General features: G+C 37.4%; 1 protein-coding gene across 1 annotated transcript in view; it reads right to left on the bottom strand.

Annotated features, from left to right (window-relative positions):
- Positions 1–22385, bottom strand: part of LOC122816398 (multidrug resistance-associated protein 1-like) — a 786965-nt gene that overhangs the window by 615054 nt on the left and 149526 nt on the right. The window contains exons 6-7 of the mRNA XM_044089156.1: positions 12165–12226; positions 11885–12016 (exon numbers count right to left, since the gene is read on the bottom strand). Of these exons, the coding sequence (XP_043945091.1) occupies positions 11885–12016; positions 12165–12226 (194 nt within the window). The remainder of the gene's footprint in view (positions 1–11884; positions 12017–12164; positions 12227–22385) is intronic.

The following is a 22385-nucleotide window of genomic DNA, read 5'->3' as shown; positions in this document are numbered from 1 at the left end:
ATTTTTTTTGGCACACTTGATTCTGTTGCTCCATCCAGAAAAATCAGAATCAAATCCAACTATGCCCCCTGGCTAACAAAACAAACCCACTCAAATCATGCACAAAAGAGATGCTTCCTGGAAAGCCTGGGTTAAAAACAAGTCCTCTCTCTTACTGCAGACATACAGAGAGCACAGAAACCTGGCTAAAAAACTTATCAACAAAGACAAGAGAGCTGTTTTTCCTCTAACCACAGTAGCCCACACAAACATCCACAAAACATTCTGGACAACCATCAGCAACCTACTCTACCCAGGTAACCCCCTACTCCCAACTCCTTTCCAAACAACACTGCTTCTGAAACTGCCTCCCTCCTTAACAACTATTTCATAGAAAGTATTCAAAACCTCACACTTAATACACAAAACAGTACATTTCACTCAACACCTCCACTACCCCAGAACAATGTCTTTTCTTTCCAGCTGGTCACAATTACTACAATTAAATGTTTCTTTAACAAACTTAAACCCTGATCATCCTCAGTAGACCAACTACCCTCTCACATCCTACAAATAGCTGCACAATCCATCTTCTACTCTGTGTCTATTCTTATGAACTATTCCATCTCAGAAGCCCTGGTCCCTGATATTTGGAAATCCTTCTGTACTATCTCTCTTCACAAAGGTATCAACTCTACAGATCCTTCTAACTTTAGACCAATTGCTATCCTGTTCCCCCTATCCAAAATCTTGGAAAAGTGCATCCATGTTCAGCTAGTCAAACACCTTCTCAATAACAGTCTCCTCACTTCTACCCACCATGGCTTTATGCCCCCACCCATAGCACTTCTACTGCATTACTGTCTTTTACTCAAATAATAGCTGAAGCCCGTGACAATAACATCCTCATCTCCAGACTTTTCCTTGATCTTTCAAAGGCCTTTGATACCGTGTTTTATTCCAAACATCTAACTATACTCTCAGACCTACATCTGTCTTCCTCCTCTATCAACTGGTTCTCAAGCTATCTGTCTGGCAGGTAGCAACCTGTCAGCTGGCAAACTGTCTTCTCTCCATTCCTCCCTGTTAATACTGGAGTTCCCCAAGGATCAACTCTGGGCCCCCTCCTGTTTAATATATTCATTAATAAACTTTACTCTGCTACCAACCTCTCTACACTTCTACAATACACTGATGACTCCATCCTCATTACATCTGCCAGCAACATCCCTGATCTACAAACTCTCACTCAACAAACATTTTCCTTTGTCGAAACCTGGCTCTCTGATTACCAACTCATATTAAATCCCCCAAAAAAAGTCTCTCCCTCTTCCTCCCTAAAACACTTGCGCAGCACAAAGCCTCTTTCTCTACATCCTCTCTCAACAACACTATTATAAAACCTGAACCCCATACTAAACTATTTAGAGTTATCATTGATGATTAATTAAAATTTGATATTCATATTCAACAAAGTACAAAAAAGACCCACAAGAAACTTGACTTCTCTTTTCTAATCAACAATTTCTGTCACTCTCCTCCAAACCCTCCCTTGCTCAGACCCTACTCCTACCCTGCCTTGTTTACACTGCCCCTGTCCTTACTCATGTTCGAACATCTCATCACTAAACTAGAGCAAACTTATAACAAAATTCCCAGATTTGCCACCGACTTTCCTTACAAATCTCACTACAGTCTTGCCCTTAAGACACTCCAATAGCCAGAATTCTCCAAACAGCTACTTATAACCCAGCTATATATTGCACACTCTATCCTATATGAACCCCCATCCTGTCCCTCTATCTGCAATTTAGTCTCCTTGTATAACCCCCCTCATCACCTCTGTACTGCCAGTAAACACCTCCTTCAGTTATACAAACCCAACAAAAACATTAGTAAGACCCTTTACAAATACTCTGTAGGCCATGTTTGGAACTCACTCCCTCTCAACATAAGAAGCATTCAGCATGAATACCTGTTTAAGGAACAACTTAAACTTTTGACTTGGTCATGCCCTTGTCAAACCCCAACTTGAACTTGTCTCCCCTCTTCACATCGTATCTGCTTTTCCCACTCAACTCTTTGTTCTCCTTGTACTCGCTCTAGCAAACTGTATTCAGACTGTACTCCTAGTAAACTGTATTCGTACAGTACTCCTAGCAAACTGTATTCATACTGTACTCCTAGCAAACTGTATTCATACTGTACTCCTAGCAAACTGCATTCATACTGTACTCCTAGCAAACTGTATTCATACTGTACTCCTAGCAAACTGTATTCCTACTGTACTCCTAACAAACTGTATTCACACTGTACTCCTAGAAAACTGTATTCGTACTGTACTCCTAGTAAAATGTATTCATACTGTACTCCTAGCAAACTGTATTCATACTGAACTCCTAGCAAACTGTATTCATACTGTACTCCTAGTAAAATGTATTCATACTGTACTCCTAGCAAACTGTATTCGTACTGAACTCCTAGCAAACTGCATTCATACTGTACTCCTAGTAAAATGTATTCATACTGTACTCCTAGCAAACTGTATTCATACTGAACTCCTAGAAAACTGCATTCATACTGTACTCCTAGAAAACTGCATTCATACTGTACTCCTAGCAAAATGTATTCATACTGTACTCCTAGCAAACTGCATTCATACTGTACTCCTAGCAAACTGTATTCGTACTGTACTCCTAGCAAAATGTATTCATACTGTACTCCTAGCAAACAGTATTTGTACAGTACTCCTATCAAACTGTATTCATACTGTACTCCTAGCAAACTGTATTCGTACTGTACTCCTAGCAAACTGCATTCGTACTGTACTCCTATCAAACTGTATTCTTACTGTACTCCTAGTAAAATGTATTCATACTGTACTCCTAGCAAACTGTATTCATACTGAACTCCTAGCAAACTGTATTCATACTGTACTCCTAGCAAACTGCATTCATACTGTACTCCTAGCAAAATGTATTCATACTGTACTCCTAGCAAACTGTATTCGTACTGTACTCCTAGCAAAATGTATTCGTACTGAACTCCTAGCAAACTGTATTCATACTGTACTCCTAGCAAACTGCATTCATACTGTACTCCTAGCAAACTGTATTCGTACTGTACTCCTAGCAAAATGTATTCATACTGTACTCCTAGCAAACAGTATTTGTACTGTACTCCTAGAAAAATGTATTCATACTGTAATCCTAGCAAACTGTATTCGTACTGTTGTCCTAGCAAACTGTCTTCATACTGTACTCCTAGCAAACTGCATTCATACTGTACTCCTAGCAAACTGTATTCGTAGTGTACTCCTAGCAAACTGTATTCATATTGCACTCCTAGCAAACTGTATTCATACTGTACTCCTAGAAAACTGTATTCGTACTGTAGAGTTGCCACAGTGGTACGGTGGTAGCGTTGTTACCTCACAGCAAGAGGTTCTCCCATTCGATTCTTGGCATGGCTTGGGAGTACCTTCTGTGTGGAGTCTGCATGTCCTCCCTGCGGTTGGGTAGCATTAGAAAGACATGGGTGTGTAAATAGGCATGCCTTCGTTGAAGGTTAGGCGTCAAGCTGGCACCTCAGCATTTCGTAAAAATCTACTGCCAATCATTAGTGGACCGGTATTCCGCTGTGGCAACCCCTTACCGGGAAAAAGCCAAAAGACAAACAACAACAACTCTTAGCAAACTGTATTCATACTGTATTCCTAGCAAACTGTATTCGTACTGTACTCCTAGCAAATTGTATTTGTATTGTACTCCTAGCAAACTGTATTCATACTGTACTCCTATCAAACTGTATTCGTACTGTACACCTAGCAAACTGTATTCATACTGTACTCTTAGCAAACTGTATTCGTACTGTACTCCTAGCAAACTGTATTCGTACTTTACTCCTAGCAAACTGTATTCACACTGTACTCCTATCAAACTGTATTCATACTGTACTCCTAGCAAACTGCATTCATACTGTACTCCTAGCAAACTGCATTCATACTGTACTCCTAGCAAACTGTATTCATACTGTACTCCTAACAAACTGTATTCATACTGTACTCCTAGCAAACTGTATTTGTACTTTACTCCTAGCAAACTGTATTCATACTGTACTCCTAGCAAACTGTATTCATACAGTACTCCTAGCAAACTGTATTCATACTGTACTCCTAGCAAACTGCATTCATACTGTACTCCTAACAAACTGTATTCGTATTGTACTCTAGCAAACTGTATTCATACTGTAGAGTTGCCACGGTGGTACGGCGGTAGCGTTGTTACCTCACAGCAAGAGGTTCTCCCATTCAATTCTCTGCATGGCTTGGGAGTGCCTTCTGTGTGGAGTCTGCATGTCCTCCCTGCGGTTGGGTAGCATTAGAAAGACATGCATGCATAAATGGGCATGCCTTCGCTGAAGGTTGGATGTCGAGCTGGCATCTCGGCGTTTCATAAAAATCTACTGCCAATCATTAGCGGACTGGAGTTCTACTGTGGCGACCACTTACTGGGAAAAAGCCGAAAGACAAACAACAACAACTCTTAGCAAACAGTATTCGTACTGTATTCCTAGCAAACTGTATTCGTACTGTACTCCTAGCAAACTGTATTTGTACTGTACTCCTAGCAAACTGCATTCATACTGTACTCCTAGCAAAGTGTATTCATACTGTATTCCTAGCAAACTGTATTCATACTGTACTCCTAGCAAACTGTATTCGTACTGTACTCCTAGCAAACTGTATTCCTACTGTACTCCTAACAAACTGTATTCATACTGTACTCCTAGCAAACTGTATTCGTACTTTACTCCTAGCAAACTGTATTCACACTGTACTCCTAGCAAACTGTATTCATACTGTACTCCTAGCAAACTGCATTCATACTGTACTCCTAGCAAACTGTATTCCTACTGTACTCCTAGCAAACTGTATTCATACTGTAGAGTTGCTACGGTGGTACGGCGGTAGCATTGTTACCTCACAGCAAGAGGTTCTCCCATTCGATTCTCTGCATGGCTTGGGAGTGCCTTCTGTGAGGAGTCTGCATGTCCTCCCTGCGGTTGGGTAGCATTAAAAAGACATGCATGCGTAAATGGGCATGCCTTCATTGAAGGTTGGGCGTCGAGCTGGCATCTCGGCGTTTTGTAAAAATCTACTGCCAATCATTAGCAGACTGGAGTTCTGCTGTAATGACCACTTCCTGGGAAAAAGCCGAAAGACAAACAGCAACAACTCCTAGCAAACTGTATTCGTACTGTATTCTAGCAAACTGTATTCGTATTGTACTCCTAGCAAACTGTATTTGTACTGTACTCCTAGCAAATTGTATTCATACTGTACTCCTAGCAAACTGTATTCAAACTGTACTCCTAGCAAACTGTATTCATACTGTACTCCTAGCAAAGTGTATTAGTACTGTACTCCTAGCAAAGTGTATTCCTACTGTACTCCGAGCAAACTTTATTCATACTGTACGCCTGGCAAACTGCATTCATACTGTACTCCTAGCAAACTGTATTCATACTGTACTCCTAGCAAACTGCATTCATACTGTGCTCCTAGCAAAATGTATTCATACTGTACTCCTAGCAAACTGTATTCGTACAGTACTCCTATCAAACTGTATTCATACTGTACTCCTATCAAAATGTATTCATATTGTACTCCTAGCAAACTGCGTTCATACTGTACTCCTAGCAAAATGTATTCATACTGTACTCCTAGCAAACTGTATTCATACTGTACTCCTAGCAAACTGTATTCGTACAGTACTCCTAGCAAACTTTATTCATACTGTACTCCTAGCAAACTGTATTTGTACTGCACTCCTAGCAAACTGTATTCATACTGTACTCCTAGCAAACTGCATTCATACTGTACTCCTAGCAAACTGTATTCATACTGTACTCCTAGCAAACTGTGTTCATACTGTACTACTAGCAAACTGTATCTGTACTGTACTCCTAGCAAACTGTATTCCTACTGTACTTCTAGCAAACAGTATTCATACTGTACTCCTAGCAAACTGTATTTGTACTGTACTCCTAGCAAAATGTATTCATACTGTACTCCTAGCAAACTGTATTCATACTGTTGTCCTAGCAAACTGTCTTCATACTGTACTCCTAGCAAACTGCATTCATACTGTACTCCTAGCAAACTGTATTCGTACTGTACTCCTAGTAAACTGTATTCATACTACACTCCTAGCAAACTGTATTCATACTGTACTCCTAGCAAACTGTATTCGTACTGTAGAGTTGCCATGGTGGTACGGCGATAGCGTTGTTACCTCACAGCAAGAGATTCTCCCATTTGATTCTCGGCATGGCTTGTGAGTACCTTCTGTGTGGAGTCTGCATGTCCTCCCTGTGGTTGAGTAGCATTCGAAAGACATGCATGCGTAAACAGGAGTGGCTTTGTTGAAGGTTGGGCGTCGAGCTGGCACCTCAGCGTTTCGTAAAAATCTACTGCCAATCATTAGTGGACCGGAGTTCCGCTGTGGCAACCCCTTACCGGGAAAAAGCCGAAAGACAAACAACAACAACTCTTAGCAAACTGTATTCGTACTGTATTCCTAGCAAGCTGTATTCATACTGTACTCCTAGCAAATTGTATTTGTATTGTACTCCTAGCAAATTGTATTCATACTGTACTCCTAGCAAACTGTATTCGTACTGTACTCCTAGCAAACTGTATTCATACTGTACTCCTAGCAAACTGTATTCGTACTGTACTCCTAGCTAACTGTATTCCTACTGTACTCCTAGCAAACTGTATTCATACTGTACGCCTAGCGAACTGCATTCATACTGTACTCCTAGCAAACTGCATTCATACTGTACTCCTAGCAAACTGTATTCCTACTGTACTCCTAACAAACTGTATTCATACTGTACTCCTAGAAAACTGTATTCTTACTTTACTCCTAGCAAACTGTATTCACAATGTACTCCTAGCAAACTGTATTCATACTGTACTCCTAGCAAACTGCATTCATACTGTACTCCTAGCAAACTGTATTCATACTGTACTCCTAGCAAACTGTATTCCTACTGTACTCCTAACAAACTGTATTCATACTGTACTCCTAGCAAACTGTATTCATACAGTACTCCTAGCAAACTGTATTCATACTGTACTCCTAGCAAACTGCGTTCATACTGTACTCCTAACAAACTGTATTCGTACTGTACTCCTAGCAAACTGTATTCATACTGTAGAGTTGCCACGGTGGTACGGCGGTAGCGTTGGTACCTCACAGCAAGAGGTTCTCCCATTCGATTCTCAGCATGGCTTGGGAGTGCCTTCTGTGTGGAGTCTGCATGTCCTCCCTGCGGTTGGGTAGCGTTCGATAGACACGCATGCATAAATGGGCATGCCTTCGTTGAAGATTGGGCGTCGAGCTGGCATCTCGGCGTTTCGTAAAAATCTACCGCCAATCATTAGCGGACTGGAGTTCCGCTGTGGCGACCCCTTACCGAGAAAAAGCCGAAAGACAAACAACAACAACTCCTAGCAAACTGTATTCGTACTGTATTCCTAGCAAACTGTATTCATACTGTACTCCTAGCAAACTGTATTTGTACTGTACTCCTAGCAAAGTGTATTCGTACTGTACTCCTAGCAAAATGTATTCATACTGTACTCCTAGCAAACTGTATTCGTACAGTACTCCTAGCAAACTGTATTCATACTATACTCCTAGCAAACTGTATTCATACTGTACTCCTAGCAAACTGTATTCGTACTGTACTCCTAGCAAACTGTATTCATACTGTACACCTAGCGAACTGCATTCATACTGTACTCCTAGCAAACTGCATTCATACTGTACTCCTAACAAACTGCATTCATACTGTACTCCTAGCAAACTGTATTCCTACTGTACTCCTAACAAACTGTATTCATACTGTACTCCTAGAAAACTGTATTCTTACTTTACTCCTAGCAAACTGTATTCACAATGTACTCCTAGCAAACAGTATTCATATTATACTCCTAACAAACTGCGTTCATACTATACTCCTAGAAAACTGTATTTGTACTGTACTCCTAGCAAACTGTGTTTGTACTGTTCTCCTAGCAAACTGTATTTGTACTGTACTCCTAGCAAACTGCATTCATACTGTACACCTAGAAAACTGTTTTCATACTGTACTCCTAGCAAACTGTATTCATACTGTACTCCTAGCAAACAGTATTCCTACTGTACTCCTAGCAAACTGTATTCATACTGTACTCCTAGCAAACTGTATTCGTACTGTACTCCTAGCAAACTGTATTCTTACTGTAGTCCTAGCAAACTGTATTCGTACTGTACTCCTAGCAAACTGTATTCGTACTGTACTCCTAGCAAACTGTATCCGTACTGTACCCTTAGCAAACTGTATTCATACTGTACTCCTAGCAAACTGTATCCAAACTGTACTCCTAGCAAACTGTATTCATACTGTACTGCTAGCAAACTGTATTCGTACTGTACTCCTAGCAAACTGTATTCGTACTGTACTCCTAGCAAACTGTATTCCTACTGTACTCCTAGCAAACTGTATCCGTATTGTACTCCTAGCAAACTGTATTCATACTGTACTCCTTAGTATAATATTCTGTAAACATTTTAATTATTTGGCCTATGCTGTATACTATCAAATTTTGGAAATTGTACTTGTTAACTTTTATTTTATCTATGCATTGTACTTTGTGCACAGATTTTTTACTTGTACTATATTTCTGTGACCCAACTTTAATATTTTGTAAATATCATAATTACTTGTATTATTTCTGGAGCTTTTCTCCTCAGGTCTCCACTGAAAATGGAACCCTGGCTCAGTTGGACTTACCCGGTTAACAAATGTCAATAAATAAATAAATAAAAATGGTGTCTATGTGGAATCAAAATCCTATCACCCACAGTGTCAGCTGAAGATGGACAGGTAGGCATGGATGAGGGATCCCTTGTCTTGTGTGAACAGGTCCACCCTATGAGGTAACTAGTGGTGATTGCCCTTGGCTAAATGAAGAAGAAGAGGGAACTAATGCTGCCTTGGCCAAAAGGAGATCATCAACAAAATTATGGCAGCATCCTGTTGAAGTTTGAACAGGACTTTTGGAAGAAGAGGAAGGGGAGAGAAAGCATAAAGAAAATTCCCCTTCCATGAAAAAGATAGTGTGCCCACCTTCAAAACCAGAAGACAAGGGACTCTGGCACAAAATAGAGGAAGTTGTCTGTTCAGAGGGGAGGCGAAAAGAGCTATTTAAGGAGTACCCCACTGATTGACAATGTCCAGAAACACATCCCTGTGATGCATCCATTCATGGGATTGAGTTAAGGACCTGCTCAGTGTGTCTGCCACAATGTTTTGACCTGAGGGAATGTAAACTGCCTGAATAGTCACTTGATACTGGACAGCAAGATCCCACATTAGGAGGGCCAACTGGCAAAGAAGATAAGATCTTGTCCCTCCCTGTTTGTTTACATACCACATCACTGTGGTATTGTCTGTAAACGCCTTGAGAGGTCTTGAGGAGAAAAGAAGATGAAAAGCCTGAAATGCCTGCAGAAGAGTTCTCATCTCTTTGATATTAATGTGCTCTTTTCGTTGGAGGCAACCACACCCCCTGCACCTATAGACCAAAAGCTGCTCCCCATCTCACATCTAAAGCATCTGTGAACAGCTCCTGAGAAGGAAGAGGGGGTTGAAAAGGGAACCCTGGAATTAGCGACAACTGCTGGATCCACCAGTGAAGTTCCTTCTTGAGACAAGGTAGAACAGGAACTACATATTTTTGGGATGCAGATGTTGAAGGCAAACTGACTTTGGAAACCACTGAAACTTTTGCATGTGGAATTTGGTTAGAGGGAACATAGGGATGGTGGAAAACATGAACCCCAAAGCTCTCAGATATTTTCTGGTTGTTATGGAGGAAAGAGTAAGAAGAGTTTGAAAAGTTAAGGTTCATAGGTTCATAGGTTGGTACTAGGCTATCGGCCCTAGGGCCTATACAAGCCTAGCCATAACAAGGCCTTGGGAAGAAGCAGGGATGCCATCATAGGCACAGTCTTTATCCTGCACTCCAGCAAAGCATGCCACTGAGAAGGATTCAGAAAAGACTTTTTGAAGTTTATTGTGAACCCCCATGCTTTGCAAATGAGAAATGGCAAAATAAAGATTTTGCAACAGGATCTCTGGAGAGGATGCCTGAAATAGAAGGTTGTCCAAGTAAGGAAATACTTGGATCCTCTAAATCCTGAAGAAGCAATCACAGGAGCGAGGCATTTGGTGAATACCCTTGGGGCAGCAGAAAGGCCAAAGGGCAAAGCAGAGAACTGAAAATGCCAGGAAGCAACAGAGAAACATCAAGACTTCCTGAAAAAGGGATGGATCAGGATATGGAAATAAGCATCCTTGATATCCAGAGACACCACATAAGCCCAAGGAGGCAAAAGAGAGAACAAAAACTGAACGGACAACATTCAAAAGGACAGCACCTTCAGAAAAGTGTTTATATATGAAAGAGATCTAGAACGGGTCTCCAAGTACCCTCTTTTCTGGGTACTAGAAGCATCCTGAAGTAAAACCCCTCCCCTTTGAGACACAGACACTTCTTGAATAGTAAGAACAATAAAAAACGGATCTACACTAGAAATAAAAAACTCACTTATTTTAATCCAAATACAAATAATAGAGCTTTCTGGAATGATCCCTTCTTCAATGCATATAAAGCAAAGTTCAGATACAGAGTTTTTAAAATACACACATAATCCCATCACCCAATAAAAGCTCATCTTGTTATACAGATAACCTAAAGTTTGAAGACACAGCAGCATATATAAAAAGTACATTCAAAAGCAACTTAAGCACAACAGATACAGGCAGTCAAAAGCAACATTCACTTCAGTTTCATTTGCTTTTGTTTTAATACAGGTTTTAAACTAACTGAAGCATTTAATCCATGTGCACGGTCAGCCTGCAATTTTAAAATCCACCTGTATTCAGCTATTTCAGTGGCATTTAGAACATCACCACCTCTTAATGTTAAAAATATCCTTTGTATTACTCTAAATTTAAATGCATGACCTGTACCATTGTCATGAATATGCTTAGCCAAGGAATTAATAATTAAATTCCTTCTAATTTCTCAAAGATGTTCAGAAATCCTTTCCTTAGATTTTATATTAGATTTACCTATATAGACACTAGTGCATATAATGCACACAGATAAATAAACCCGGCTTTCTGTGTTAGAAGTAACAAAGCAATCAAATTCAGAAATATGCTTTGTTCATGGATGCTCAAAGGTAACAGAAGGATCAATGTGTTTATAAAAAACACAATTACAGCATGGAACAGTACCTTTTCTTTTTAATTCTAGTGGACTGGTCCTTTATTTCATGTATTTCCTTATAGCATGTTTCAGGTTAGTGCATTTCTTAAAAGTAAAACTAGGAAATACACCTATTATTTAGCCCAGTTCTGGCATAGCAGTTAGTATGTCCCAATTTCTTTGTATACTATCAGTAACACCACTAGTATTAACACTATAATTCATGATGTACCTAAACATAGTGCTGACTGGAAGATTAATCAAAATGTTTACCACTGTTTCTGTCACACAATGCTTCCTCACATCTCATTGAATTTAACCAAATGCATACTCATAGCTTGAAGACATTGCACATTTTAATGACAGAGGTGGTAAAAGAAGCAGTGAGTAAACAGCTACTGGGGGTCAGTGAAGAAGTTAGCCACTGGCTTAATACACTGGTCAGGGAAGATTCAGTGGACTATCTGAAGCATACCACAATGATGAAAGAGGACAATGAATGGCTATTGAAAAAGTCATAGGTAGGCGATGGGATGAATGAGAAATTGGTATGTGAAGGTAACATTTACTTACTGCTTATTTCTCATGCAGTCTTGCTTCAGTTTTCTTGCAATCTTTGAAACGATTTTCTCTGAACTATTTTCCTCTTCCAAGTCCCACAGATCTGATTCCTTTAAGAACTGTTTATAGCCTCTTATTATCAGTCTGCAAGTCAAAAACAAGCTCCATGAACATAAAACTACAAGAAAAATACTATTAAAAAAGCCACTGTGGCAGTTGAAAGGGATCTGGAATAGCTAATAAATAAATATTTATAGATACAAAATGCAACTTTGAAATACTACATACTTACCTTGTAAACCAGAAAAATGTTATCTTAGACCCAAAGGAAGCACTAGGTTCTGGACACGGATTCTGTAACAAAGAAAATCATGTGAAGTTTTAATTCTAATACTAAATACAGTAACTCATAGGGAAGTAGCTTATTTAATAGTATCCACAGCTAGCTGTAAGATGCCCCAAATAATTTCCCACAAACTTTACAGATTTTGTTGCCAGTGCTTGTGTTTAAGAGACTGTGAATGCTGCTTGCTTGCTTTAAAATAAAAATGGCTAGTTGTGCAGAAAAGTCATTACATCACATAGTAATATTAACTGCAGTTAGAGACATTACTGAAAACCTGCAGATTAGCTAGAATTGCTCTTAACTAAGAATATTTTATCTCTTGCCCACCACAAAGAATTTTATAATTGACTTTTACATTATGTGATATAAGCTTCATATTTTCCACCCACTACAGAATTTTTGATGAGCTTTAGTTGTTGTGTATTTTACATGGCAGCATGCTAAGTATGAAATTCTGCTAGTGTTTTTCACAAATGTTTATTACTCAAGCTTTTCCATGCATAACAACATATTGTATTTATTCCTCAGTGTACAGATGCCCAAGAGTGAACTCTTGACATAATTAATTCAAGCTAATTCACTATTAATGACATACAAATTCCAGCAAGTGAGCTTCAAAAGTTCTTCAAAGCAAGGAAAATTGAAAATGAACAACAAAGGAGCATTTTCACCTATTTATTTTTATTTAAAATTTATTAATAAGGCAGTCCTACTGAGCCATGGACTCTTCTTTAGGAAATACTGGAACATTTTTGTGTGTTAGTGCTTACAGTGACTCTTGCATTCTCTTGTCGTGAATGTGTTACTTCTTGTGTGTGCATACTTATAGTGACTCTTGCATTCTCTTGTCGTGACTGTGCTACTTTTTGTGTGTGCATACTTATCATGACTCTTGCATTCTCTTGTCATGAATGTGTTACTTTCTGTGTGTGCGTACTTATAGCGACTATTGCATTCTCTTGCATTAATGTGTTACTTTTTGTGTGTGCATACCTATAGTGACTCTTGCATTCTCTTGTCATGAATGTGTTACTTTTTGTGTGTGCGTACTTATAGTGACTATTGCATTCTCTTGCATTAATGTGTTACTTTTTGTGTGTGCATACCTATAGTGACTCTTGCATTCTCTTGTCGTGGATGTGTTACTTTTTGTGTGTGCATACCTATAGCGACTCTTGCATTCTCTTGTCATAACTGTGTTACTTTTTGTGTGTGCATACTTATCGTGACTCTTGCATTCTCTTGTCGTGAATGTGTTACTTTTTGTGTTTCCATACTTATTGTGACTCTTGCATTCTCTTGTTGTGAATGTGTTACTAATTGTCTGTGTGTACTTATAGTGACTCTTGCATTCTCTTGTCGTGAATGTGTTATTTTTTATGTGTGCGTACTTATAGTGACTCTTGCATTCTCTTGTCATGAATGTGTTACTTTTTGTGTGTGCATACTTGTAGTGACTCTTGCAGTCTCTTGTCGTGAATGTGTTACTTTTTGTGTGTGCATACTTATAGTGACTTTTGCATTCTCTTGACCTTACTGCCATCCTGGATATCTCCCATACTCCTCTTTTGTATTATGATTACTTTGATTTAATATGTTGTTCTTATTTTGTTAAAGATGTCATAGTACTATGTTTTAGCTACTTATTCATGCAAGATACAGTTGGATAGATTAATTTGGACTGACTCACGTTACATGTTTATTTGACTGTTGTTATCATTGTTCTTGTTTTTCGGTGGTTATTATTGTTTATAATGAAATCGCTACTAACAAATAAAGTAAAAAAGGACAATTTTTTGTATTTGGTTACTTGGAGCGATCACATTTGAGTTTTTGAATATTTGGCAATGACAAAGAGCACACCTGCAGTTATTGCAGGTAATTACTCCTAATGGAACATAAAGCTTCATAGGTATATACTAGGCTAATGAGCACTGGGACCTCTATAAGCCTAGCCATGCAACCCAAATGTATCCCATGGGCTATTTTGCCTTAGTTTCTAAGCCTTCTCTAATGATTACAACCAAAAGTTGTTCCAGTCTGAGAGTGGGACAGCCATTTTTAGTTTCTTTTTGGGTCTAGAAACTTCAGCTCTCAATAACCAGGCTGAGGATTTACCAGGCACATTCAGTTTCCCCAGTGGTGTATATTTACCTAGCACAGAAAGAACGCTTGTGACAACGTAGTCCAAAGCAAGCAGCTATAGTAGTATATATCATAATGGAGCATGAACAGATGCCTATAGAATGGTATATTGGGTGGGGGGGGGTGGCTGATGTTTTGCTTTTACAATTCTGATGCACCATATTGTGGATTGATCACAAATGTGGTCAGCTAATGTAGATGATGATTTCTACTGGTAACAGCACACTTCTTCCCAAAAATTGTATCAGCTTTTACAGCAAGTGTTACTGCTTGTAGACATCTTTGATCAGTGAGGACCCTTCACATGGAGTGTTAAGTAGTTGCTTACAACCTAAGTTTAGGTCACCAAATAACAGTGCCTCAAACCTTACACGTTCAGACACTCAGCTTGATAGCTAGAGTAAGGATATCACGTGTAAAACTTTAATATAAGCACAGCCTATGACAAGGTTGTAGTATTGGTCTAAGGTAATTTCCATAAGTAAACATATAGAGTAGAAGGGAATTGTTAATTGAGAATGTTAACCTTAATTATATATAAGAAATAAATAAAAAACACTTCAACATTTCTTAAGTATTCTGTCATTCCTAAAGGTGACAGAACCAAAAATAACTACTTTATGATCTATAATACTGTGTTTGAGCTATGGCCGAGTGACACAGCAGGCATCCATTCTAAAAGTATATATTGATTAGATGTCATGAATTTTATTTCTAATACTCATTGCAATTTGAGACAAGAATTTTATACTTTTGATGTTAACCCAGGGATTCTCTGTGAAAAAAGTTGTGCAATATTTTGCAATAACATCGCAATGAGGTTAGCATCCCTGTGGTGCAGAGGCATAAAGCTCTTACCTCACCCCAGATGACTCACCTCTAATTAGCAGCATGGGTACTCTAGGAGAAGAAGGGGCTTGAGCTCCAAATGGCTTCCCCATTCTAGATGAGGACAACCTAGTCTCTCTATAAAAAACAGAGTTATCAGCCTGGTAGGCTGCATGTTGCTTAAGTGTTGTGTCACTTAGTCTGGAGGTTGCATATGCAGGGAAGCATCTGTGCAACTCCTGATGGTAGTGAATGCAAAGCTCACAAATTTGTCTTGGGGTGACGGGAATTAAAGTACCCTTCCTTGCAACAAAGTGATGTTGTACCAGTGAGTTTGATCTTATTACAGTGAGGCTGGGAGTGTTAGGAAATATCATCAGAGAGTAACAAAAAGGAACAACTCCAAGACCGATGGAATCATTTTAGTTTTTATACTGTCGAAGTAACAGACATTTTAGGAGAGTGGCGGCAGTGACCTCATCTATGACTGACATGTTTAGGATGATGATGCTTGTGAGGGATATCACCCCATTCTTTTATAAATTATAATTTAATCTTTAGGAATGCTAAGTTTGCAAACAATTACTTTTCAGGTTAGATACTGAGGAAGGCTTTGTCATTTTTTCCAACAGTGAGTTGTTATATAACAAGGTGCTATTGAGGAAGATTAGTCTCCTTTGCAATCCAGACTTGTGTGTTGTCTGATAAACTTTGATTTACTGAATAACAGACACTCTTGTAATAGTCACCGGACTTTGTAAAGTTTTTACCTTACAGGTAAGCTAAGAGCGGAACACAGAGTACTAAGCTGCAGGGTAAAGTGCTTGTATTTATTCAATTAAAAGACAGAACTAAAGCTGATCCGATTAGCAGCTCAGATACTGGATGACCCAGCCAAAGATGATTACCCGAATGACATTCCCAAACAGAAACTGATGACTGTGGCATGACACAAAGAAAAAAAGATCAAGGAAAAAAGGAAAATTGAAAAAGAAAATAGAATTATATCTGTGGTAGGGACTGGGTATATTAGAGAGCAAAGAAATTTGGAGGATTGTTTTGTGTTTAAGTGTAGATTACCAATAATGAATGGGATACAATAAAAATGGGACATTTAATGATTTTTGATTTAAGTTAGGAAAAGGTAAGACTTTAAGAATTTGTTTATTATGATAATCACGAGACATATTCCATTTGCCATTTTTAATCCTAAATAAATTGTTAACATACAAATTATTCCTGTGTAATACTGTAGCCTTCCTTCCTAACAACTGCTTGGCATCCATTCTTATTCCAGTGTGCAAGGTATTCCAACCAACACCTTAACATAACAGATTAATGGGTTCTTCCTACATAATACGGGTCGAAAAAGATATATTGTACTGAAAGTCTGAAAGAAAATTGTTTTTGTGTTTAAAATGCAAATGAAAATATAACTTTTGCATTATCCTGTCCCAGACATGAGACAGATTGTGCTTATAATATGAAAGAAAATACAATTAAGCTATTATAATGACAGAGTTTGTTTTTATGCTTAAAGTGTACAGGAAGTGCTGTTTCTAGACTTCATTGAAATGAATGTGATGTACTCTGCTCAGAGTGAGAAATGAAAATAAAATTATCAAAGAAAGAAATTGTTTATATGTTTATGTAAATATAATATGTTATGCTCAAAGTATGGAAGGAGCATTCATCTTCATGAACAAAGTTAGACATTATATTTCATTTTCATATTTGCTTGAAAGAGGCATGATATAATCAATATGAAAAAATTAGGATGAAAAAGAAAGGTAAATATTTTTTAAGAAAATTTTGTATGCTTTCAAATTCAGTGGAATAACACGCAGGAAGTTCACAGCTATACTGAAACTATAAAACATGCGTCAGCACGTTCACATTCAAATAAAGAAAATATGGTGCAGTTAAAAACAGAAAAAAATGAATATGCTGAAAGTTGAAAGTAAAATGTTTACATACTTTATTATTCAGTTAAATAAAAAAATTGTGCTGAAAGTGTAAAGTAAATTTATTTTCTTATCCAAAATGACATAGAAATCCATAACTTCTGTTTCTTAGTTTAACTAGTCTAATAATCTTCTACTTTCTTCAGTTATTAGTTTCCTTCATCATTAATATTTTGACTAATCACCTCATCCTCACTTCCAAACATCACAGACTCTAATTTTTAAAGTACCATTACATTGATTAATCTTTCACATAGTCTTTCATACCTTTTATATATTTAAGTAGTATCTGCCAAGAATTTTATATTTAGTGACCTGATTCATAAAGGTATTAAATAAAAATTCACAAGTATAATGCATTCATGAATTTAACTATTCCATGTCTATTTATTTGTACTAAGAGCAGCAACTCATATTACGTTTTATTTGTTACAACTTTATCTGCAGACTGCCAATTGAAACTGCCTACAGTCACATGCTTCAACCACCTGATCTTTGATGTGAATGACTGTAGGTTGTGCAACTACCTATAACATTAATCACCTCTGTCTAACTTAACGCTGTAAATTGTATGTTACACTCCCTCTTCAGACTCAGACTACATATTAAAACCATTTACTTGCTTGCATGCATGCCCTTTGCACAACCTGTTTTTGCTGACACTCTTTTACATACTGTTAACAGAATGTGTGTAATTTTCTACTCCATACTTTTCACTGGTTGATTTCATTTGACACTCAGTGGTGGGAAATTCAGCTTTAGTCCTGCTAAAAATACCTACAACATTTTAACCTTATGTTATGATGTTTATTCACGTGTGCTACTGGCTGCACCATTCTTTCTCCCTTTCCTCGGAATAGATTGTAGCTTCTAGTGGCGATCTGTCTTCAGACTTCAAACTTCTCCACCAGCCTTCTACTTCATCATCATCATCAGCATCAGACATAAAATTATAGGCTGACAATAAGAGTCTATTGCACCTAAACTAAAACTCTAAATTTGTCATCACTGCAAAGCTCATCCATTAAACTTTTAAAATGGAGCATGGCAGCTGGTCAGTGACTAACATCGTAAGTCACATTACCATCAACAGGTTACTCTGAAAATGGTTTTCAGCAAAACTACAGTTTGCATTTTTCCTCACTGATGTGCAACTGCAGAATTAGTATATACAAGTTAAGGGATGTGAGGTCTTCCCAACATGGGGGGGTGCAGCAGAGTTTGCTCACCAGCAGAAAAGCTTCATTTTAGGTTTGCTGACAATGGCCTTCAGTTTACTCTGTTTATTGTCCTGGGATTAATGATAGTTTAGTTTGCAGTCATCACTAACCCTTTTAAAGGTATTGATACTATCAATGTTTTTAATTTTTTCAGAAAGTCTTCTCAATTTTGATAGATGACTGCAGGGGAAGCAGGTGGTACTCTGCTGTGTGTGCATTAAGTTTCTTCATAACCTATACTTTAAATTAGATAATGTAAGCCCCAACCTCTCATGGTTGAATGTGTCATTAGAAACCTATAAACCAAAAATGAGGTTCTTTCTGATATGCCTGCAAGTTAATAAGAACAGACTTACAGTTCTGAGTCTTTCTGAGAATGGTAACATACAGACATTGTCAATCCTTTTATTTACTTTTCTTTGTAATTTCCCAAACAAATTTCTAAAGCTTAAAATAAATTGTGTAAAATAAAAGTTTAAAATAAATTGCACAAGATTTAATTAATGTTTTTTATGGACCCTATAATTTTTGAACCACAATTTCTTAATTTTATAATATGGATTGCAAAACTCAGATTTTCTTTTATCAAAACATCAAAATATTTAACTACAAATATCCATTGTAAATGCAAATTATTTATTAAATAGCAACTATCCAGCACACAGTTTCTAGTCATCACATATTTTTGCTTATGTTCATTGCCACATTATGTTAAACCCATTTAGTTAGCTAATGTAAAGTTGTAGCCATTCCCCCCAAACAAGTTATCACCTTCCCTAACGATCATGTCTATAAAGATTTTAAAAACTATGACAATCAACTTGTAAATCACTGAGATACATGTTAAACAGAGTCCTAGCAGGGATCCTATAGGTAAGGCCTGACTAATACTAACCCATTCAGTTTGTAAACTGTCAAATTCTGCTGCTTATAATCTATTAGCTAGTCAGTTGTATAACTAAGAAATCAGTTCTGTACTAAGATCTACTTTTACTAGTTTTTGAAATCAGCCCTGAAGGACTACGTAAGTACTTAAACTGCACCTACCTGAAGTCTTAAGGCGAAAGTGAAAATTATGCTTGCATAAAAGGCTGAATTGCATCTAGTGGAAAAGTTATCTGCAGTATAAGCATACTGTGAGATACTCAATACTTGATTTTTGCACCAATTCAGTCTTTTGTTTATATAAAATTAGTTTTTTCCCTTTTCCAGACCTGAGACTAAAAGACCTGTAGTTGGTCGCAAGTTTCTTATTTCTTTATTCTTACAAACTGGTTTTGTAATAATGCATCATTTCCTATTATCAGATACAGTGCTTTCTGAGAAACAAATTTTAAAAAGAAATGCAAAAGGTTCTTCCAGAAAATTTGTTAATGTACACAAATCCCTTTTGGAGATTGTACTTTGACCATCTGCTTTATTGATTTTCGAGGTCCTCATACTGGATATAAAAATGTGCATTTAATATCACTCCAACAACATTGTTTTTCACATTAACAGTACCTGTGTTGAATGAAAAATGCTGTTCACATGTTGAAAGTTTATATCAGTTTTCTCTTGGATGCAAAACGCTTTAATATTTTAGATGAACAATACCATGAGACTATTTTGCTTACATTCTGTCTTTTTACATAACTTAAAAATATCATTGTCTTTCTTCATAATTAGATGCCACCTTTTACTTCAGAACTGCTCTCTCAGGTTTATTCATGTATATTACCTCTTTGCGCATACTGTTATATTTTTCTTTAATGTATCTACTTTTAGTCATAGTTTAGAGCCTATAAACTACCCCCCCCCCATTTTTAAGCAGTTTTGTTTTGGTGGTAAGCATACACCTAGTTCCCTTCAACATTGCTTTCTTTTCAGTGGAAACTTACAGAACAATAATTTCTCTTTAATTTCCAGAAGTTCTCAAATGATCTGAGTCTAACTTCCAATCCCATTTTTTCAAACCCCATTATAGCTTTTTACAGTCATTCCTTAAGATCATATTTTTCATTGGTGCCAAACCAGTGGGAAGGGCACTGTTTTTTCTCTATATTTTAATTTATAATAAATAACAGAGTGATCATTGCCTGATGACAGTAGACAGACTTCATGTGTAGTGTTAAAGTATACTTTATTCACACAAACTGTATCCCAGATGTTGCCTCCTCTCATCAATTTATTAATAATATGTGTTGAGTGACCATTCCAGACACAGCTATTTAGAATTCCTGTAATTTCCCAGCTATTTATAGCCCTCTGATAGTCTGTTTTAGGTATATTAAAGTTTCCTACTGAAATTTTGTTTTTGCACTCCATACTGTATAAAACATTAATTTAGTCAATTCATTTGACCTAGTTTTAGGGAGCATATTATGATAAGACAGTAGTAGTGAAGAATAAATAATGAACAAATGTAGCACCTTTACGGAAACACAGTTAAAGTTATTTTTAGAACAGAAAAACATATTTAAAAAAACTCAAAATGAATCCTCGACAAAGACACATATCCCACGTTCTCTGGTTTCACTTTTAACTCTTAAAATGAAAACATTTGTATAACCTTTAACTGGTTGTAGCTAGTCCTCTGGATTGATTCACCTTCCAGTAATAATACCTTTATTACAGTTGCGATTGTACATCTCTAACTTCCAGAGGTCAGATTTATTATTCAGTCCCCTAGTACTGGTGTAAAACATGGAAACATTATTGTGTATATCATTTCTAGAGCCATCATTTCTGTCTGATAATCTGGCACAGTGTCACTTGTGTTATTTTAACATCAAAGGATCAAGGAAACAACAGACAAAACATTACACCCCAGTGGAGTAAGATTGAACCTATCTCTAGATAGTGCATACTTAGCATCATTAATACTAGGGTGCCCCAAAAATCCACACCCATCTAGAGAACAAATGAGCGTGGATCCAAAAGATGTTTTCATTCATAAATGTAAACATATGACCCCTATTCAAAATAAAAAAAGCCTATAAAAGTATAATGATCTGAAAAGAAGAAAATGAGAGATGTTTTACTTTTTAGCTACATCCTAACACCAAAGACTGTTACCTTTTTGTTTTTTGTTTTTTTTTGTGCTAAATAGTGCAGTTTTTAAATGCCTCATTAAATTCAGATATTTCCACACCTGGAAGACAACTCACATTTCATTCAAGATTATGCTTGTAATGAACATGGCTATCTATTTTCTAATGACAGAGTCACCAGTAGTAAAAATTGTTTTTCACTGAGACCTCTGTGGTAACACAAGTAGAATAACCCATAATTGTTTCATTCTCTTCAGTTGTGACTGTGACAGATTCATCCTCTAAGCTACATACAATATTTAAGGTGTTTGTCAATATCTGAAATAATATTCCTCCTAGTTGCTCTATGATAAAGTCACATTTCTCTACTCCATTCCAGTGAATTACCTCAATGCTTTTATTTTACCTTTGTACATCCTGCCGATTGTTGCATCACCATTTTGTTGTATGATTGTTCATAAGAACTAATTCTGGGAACAGCACTGCTGGCTGAAACTGAAAGCAATCCCAAATACCTTATTATCAACATTAAACAACATAGACTCAAAAACAGACAGCACTAAAATGAAGACGACAAGCTTGATAGCTGGTAAAATCAATAACTGTCTTCTTGATGGAGAAGAAATCTCCAAGAAGTCAAACCCACCTCCGTAAACAGCACAATTAACAAAAAACTGAGGGTTATGCTACTCAACGCCAGGACTTTAAATCTCAAAATGCACATGCTCAAAGCACTCCTCAGTATGGAGAACGTCGACATCTGTGCAGTAACTGAAACCTGGTTCAAGGCTCCAGAGAGCACCCCAGCACTACCGGGCTACAACTCATACCACACGTTTCGGCCACAGAACACGGACCAAAACACAAAAGAAGGGGGTGTATCCATATTCATCAAGAATACCTACACCTCCAGGTTAGTGGCGCAGCATGATACCTCTGAGATCATCCATGTGCAACTAACATTGGGCAAATCTGCAG

This window comes from Protopterus annectens, chromosome 12.part0 (genome assembly GCF_019279795.1).
Source record: "Protopterus annectens isolate FY-2018-M chromosome 12.part0, PAN1.0, whole genome shotgun sequence".
Lineage (NCBI taxonomy): Eukaryota > Metazoa > Chordata > Ceratodontiformes > Protopteridae > Protopterus > Protopterus annectens.
The sequence above is the reverse complement of the archived record's forward strand: the minus strand, read 5'-3'. Positions and strand labels throughout refer to the sequence as shown.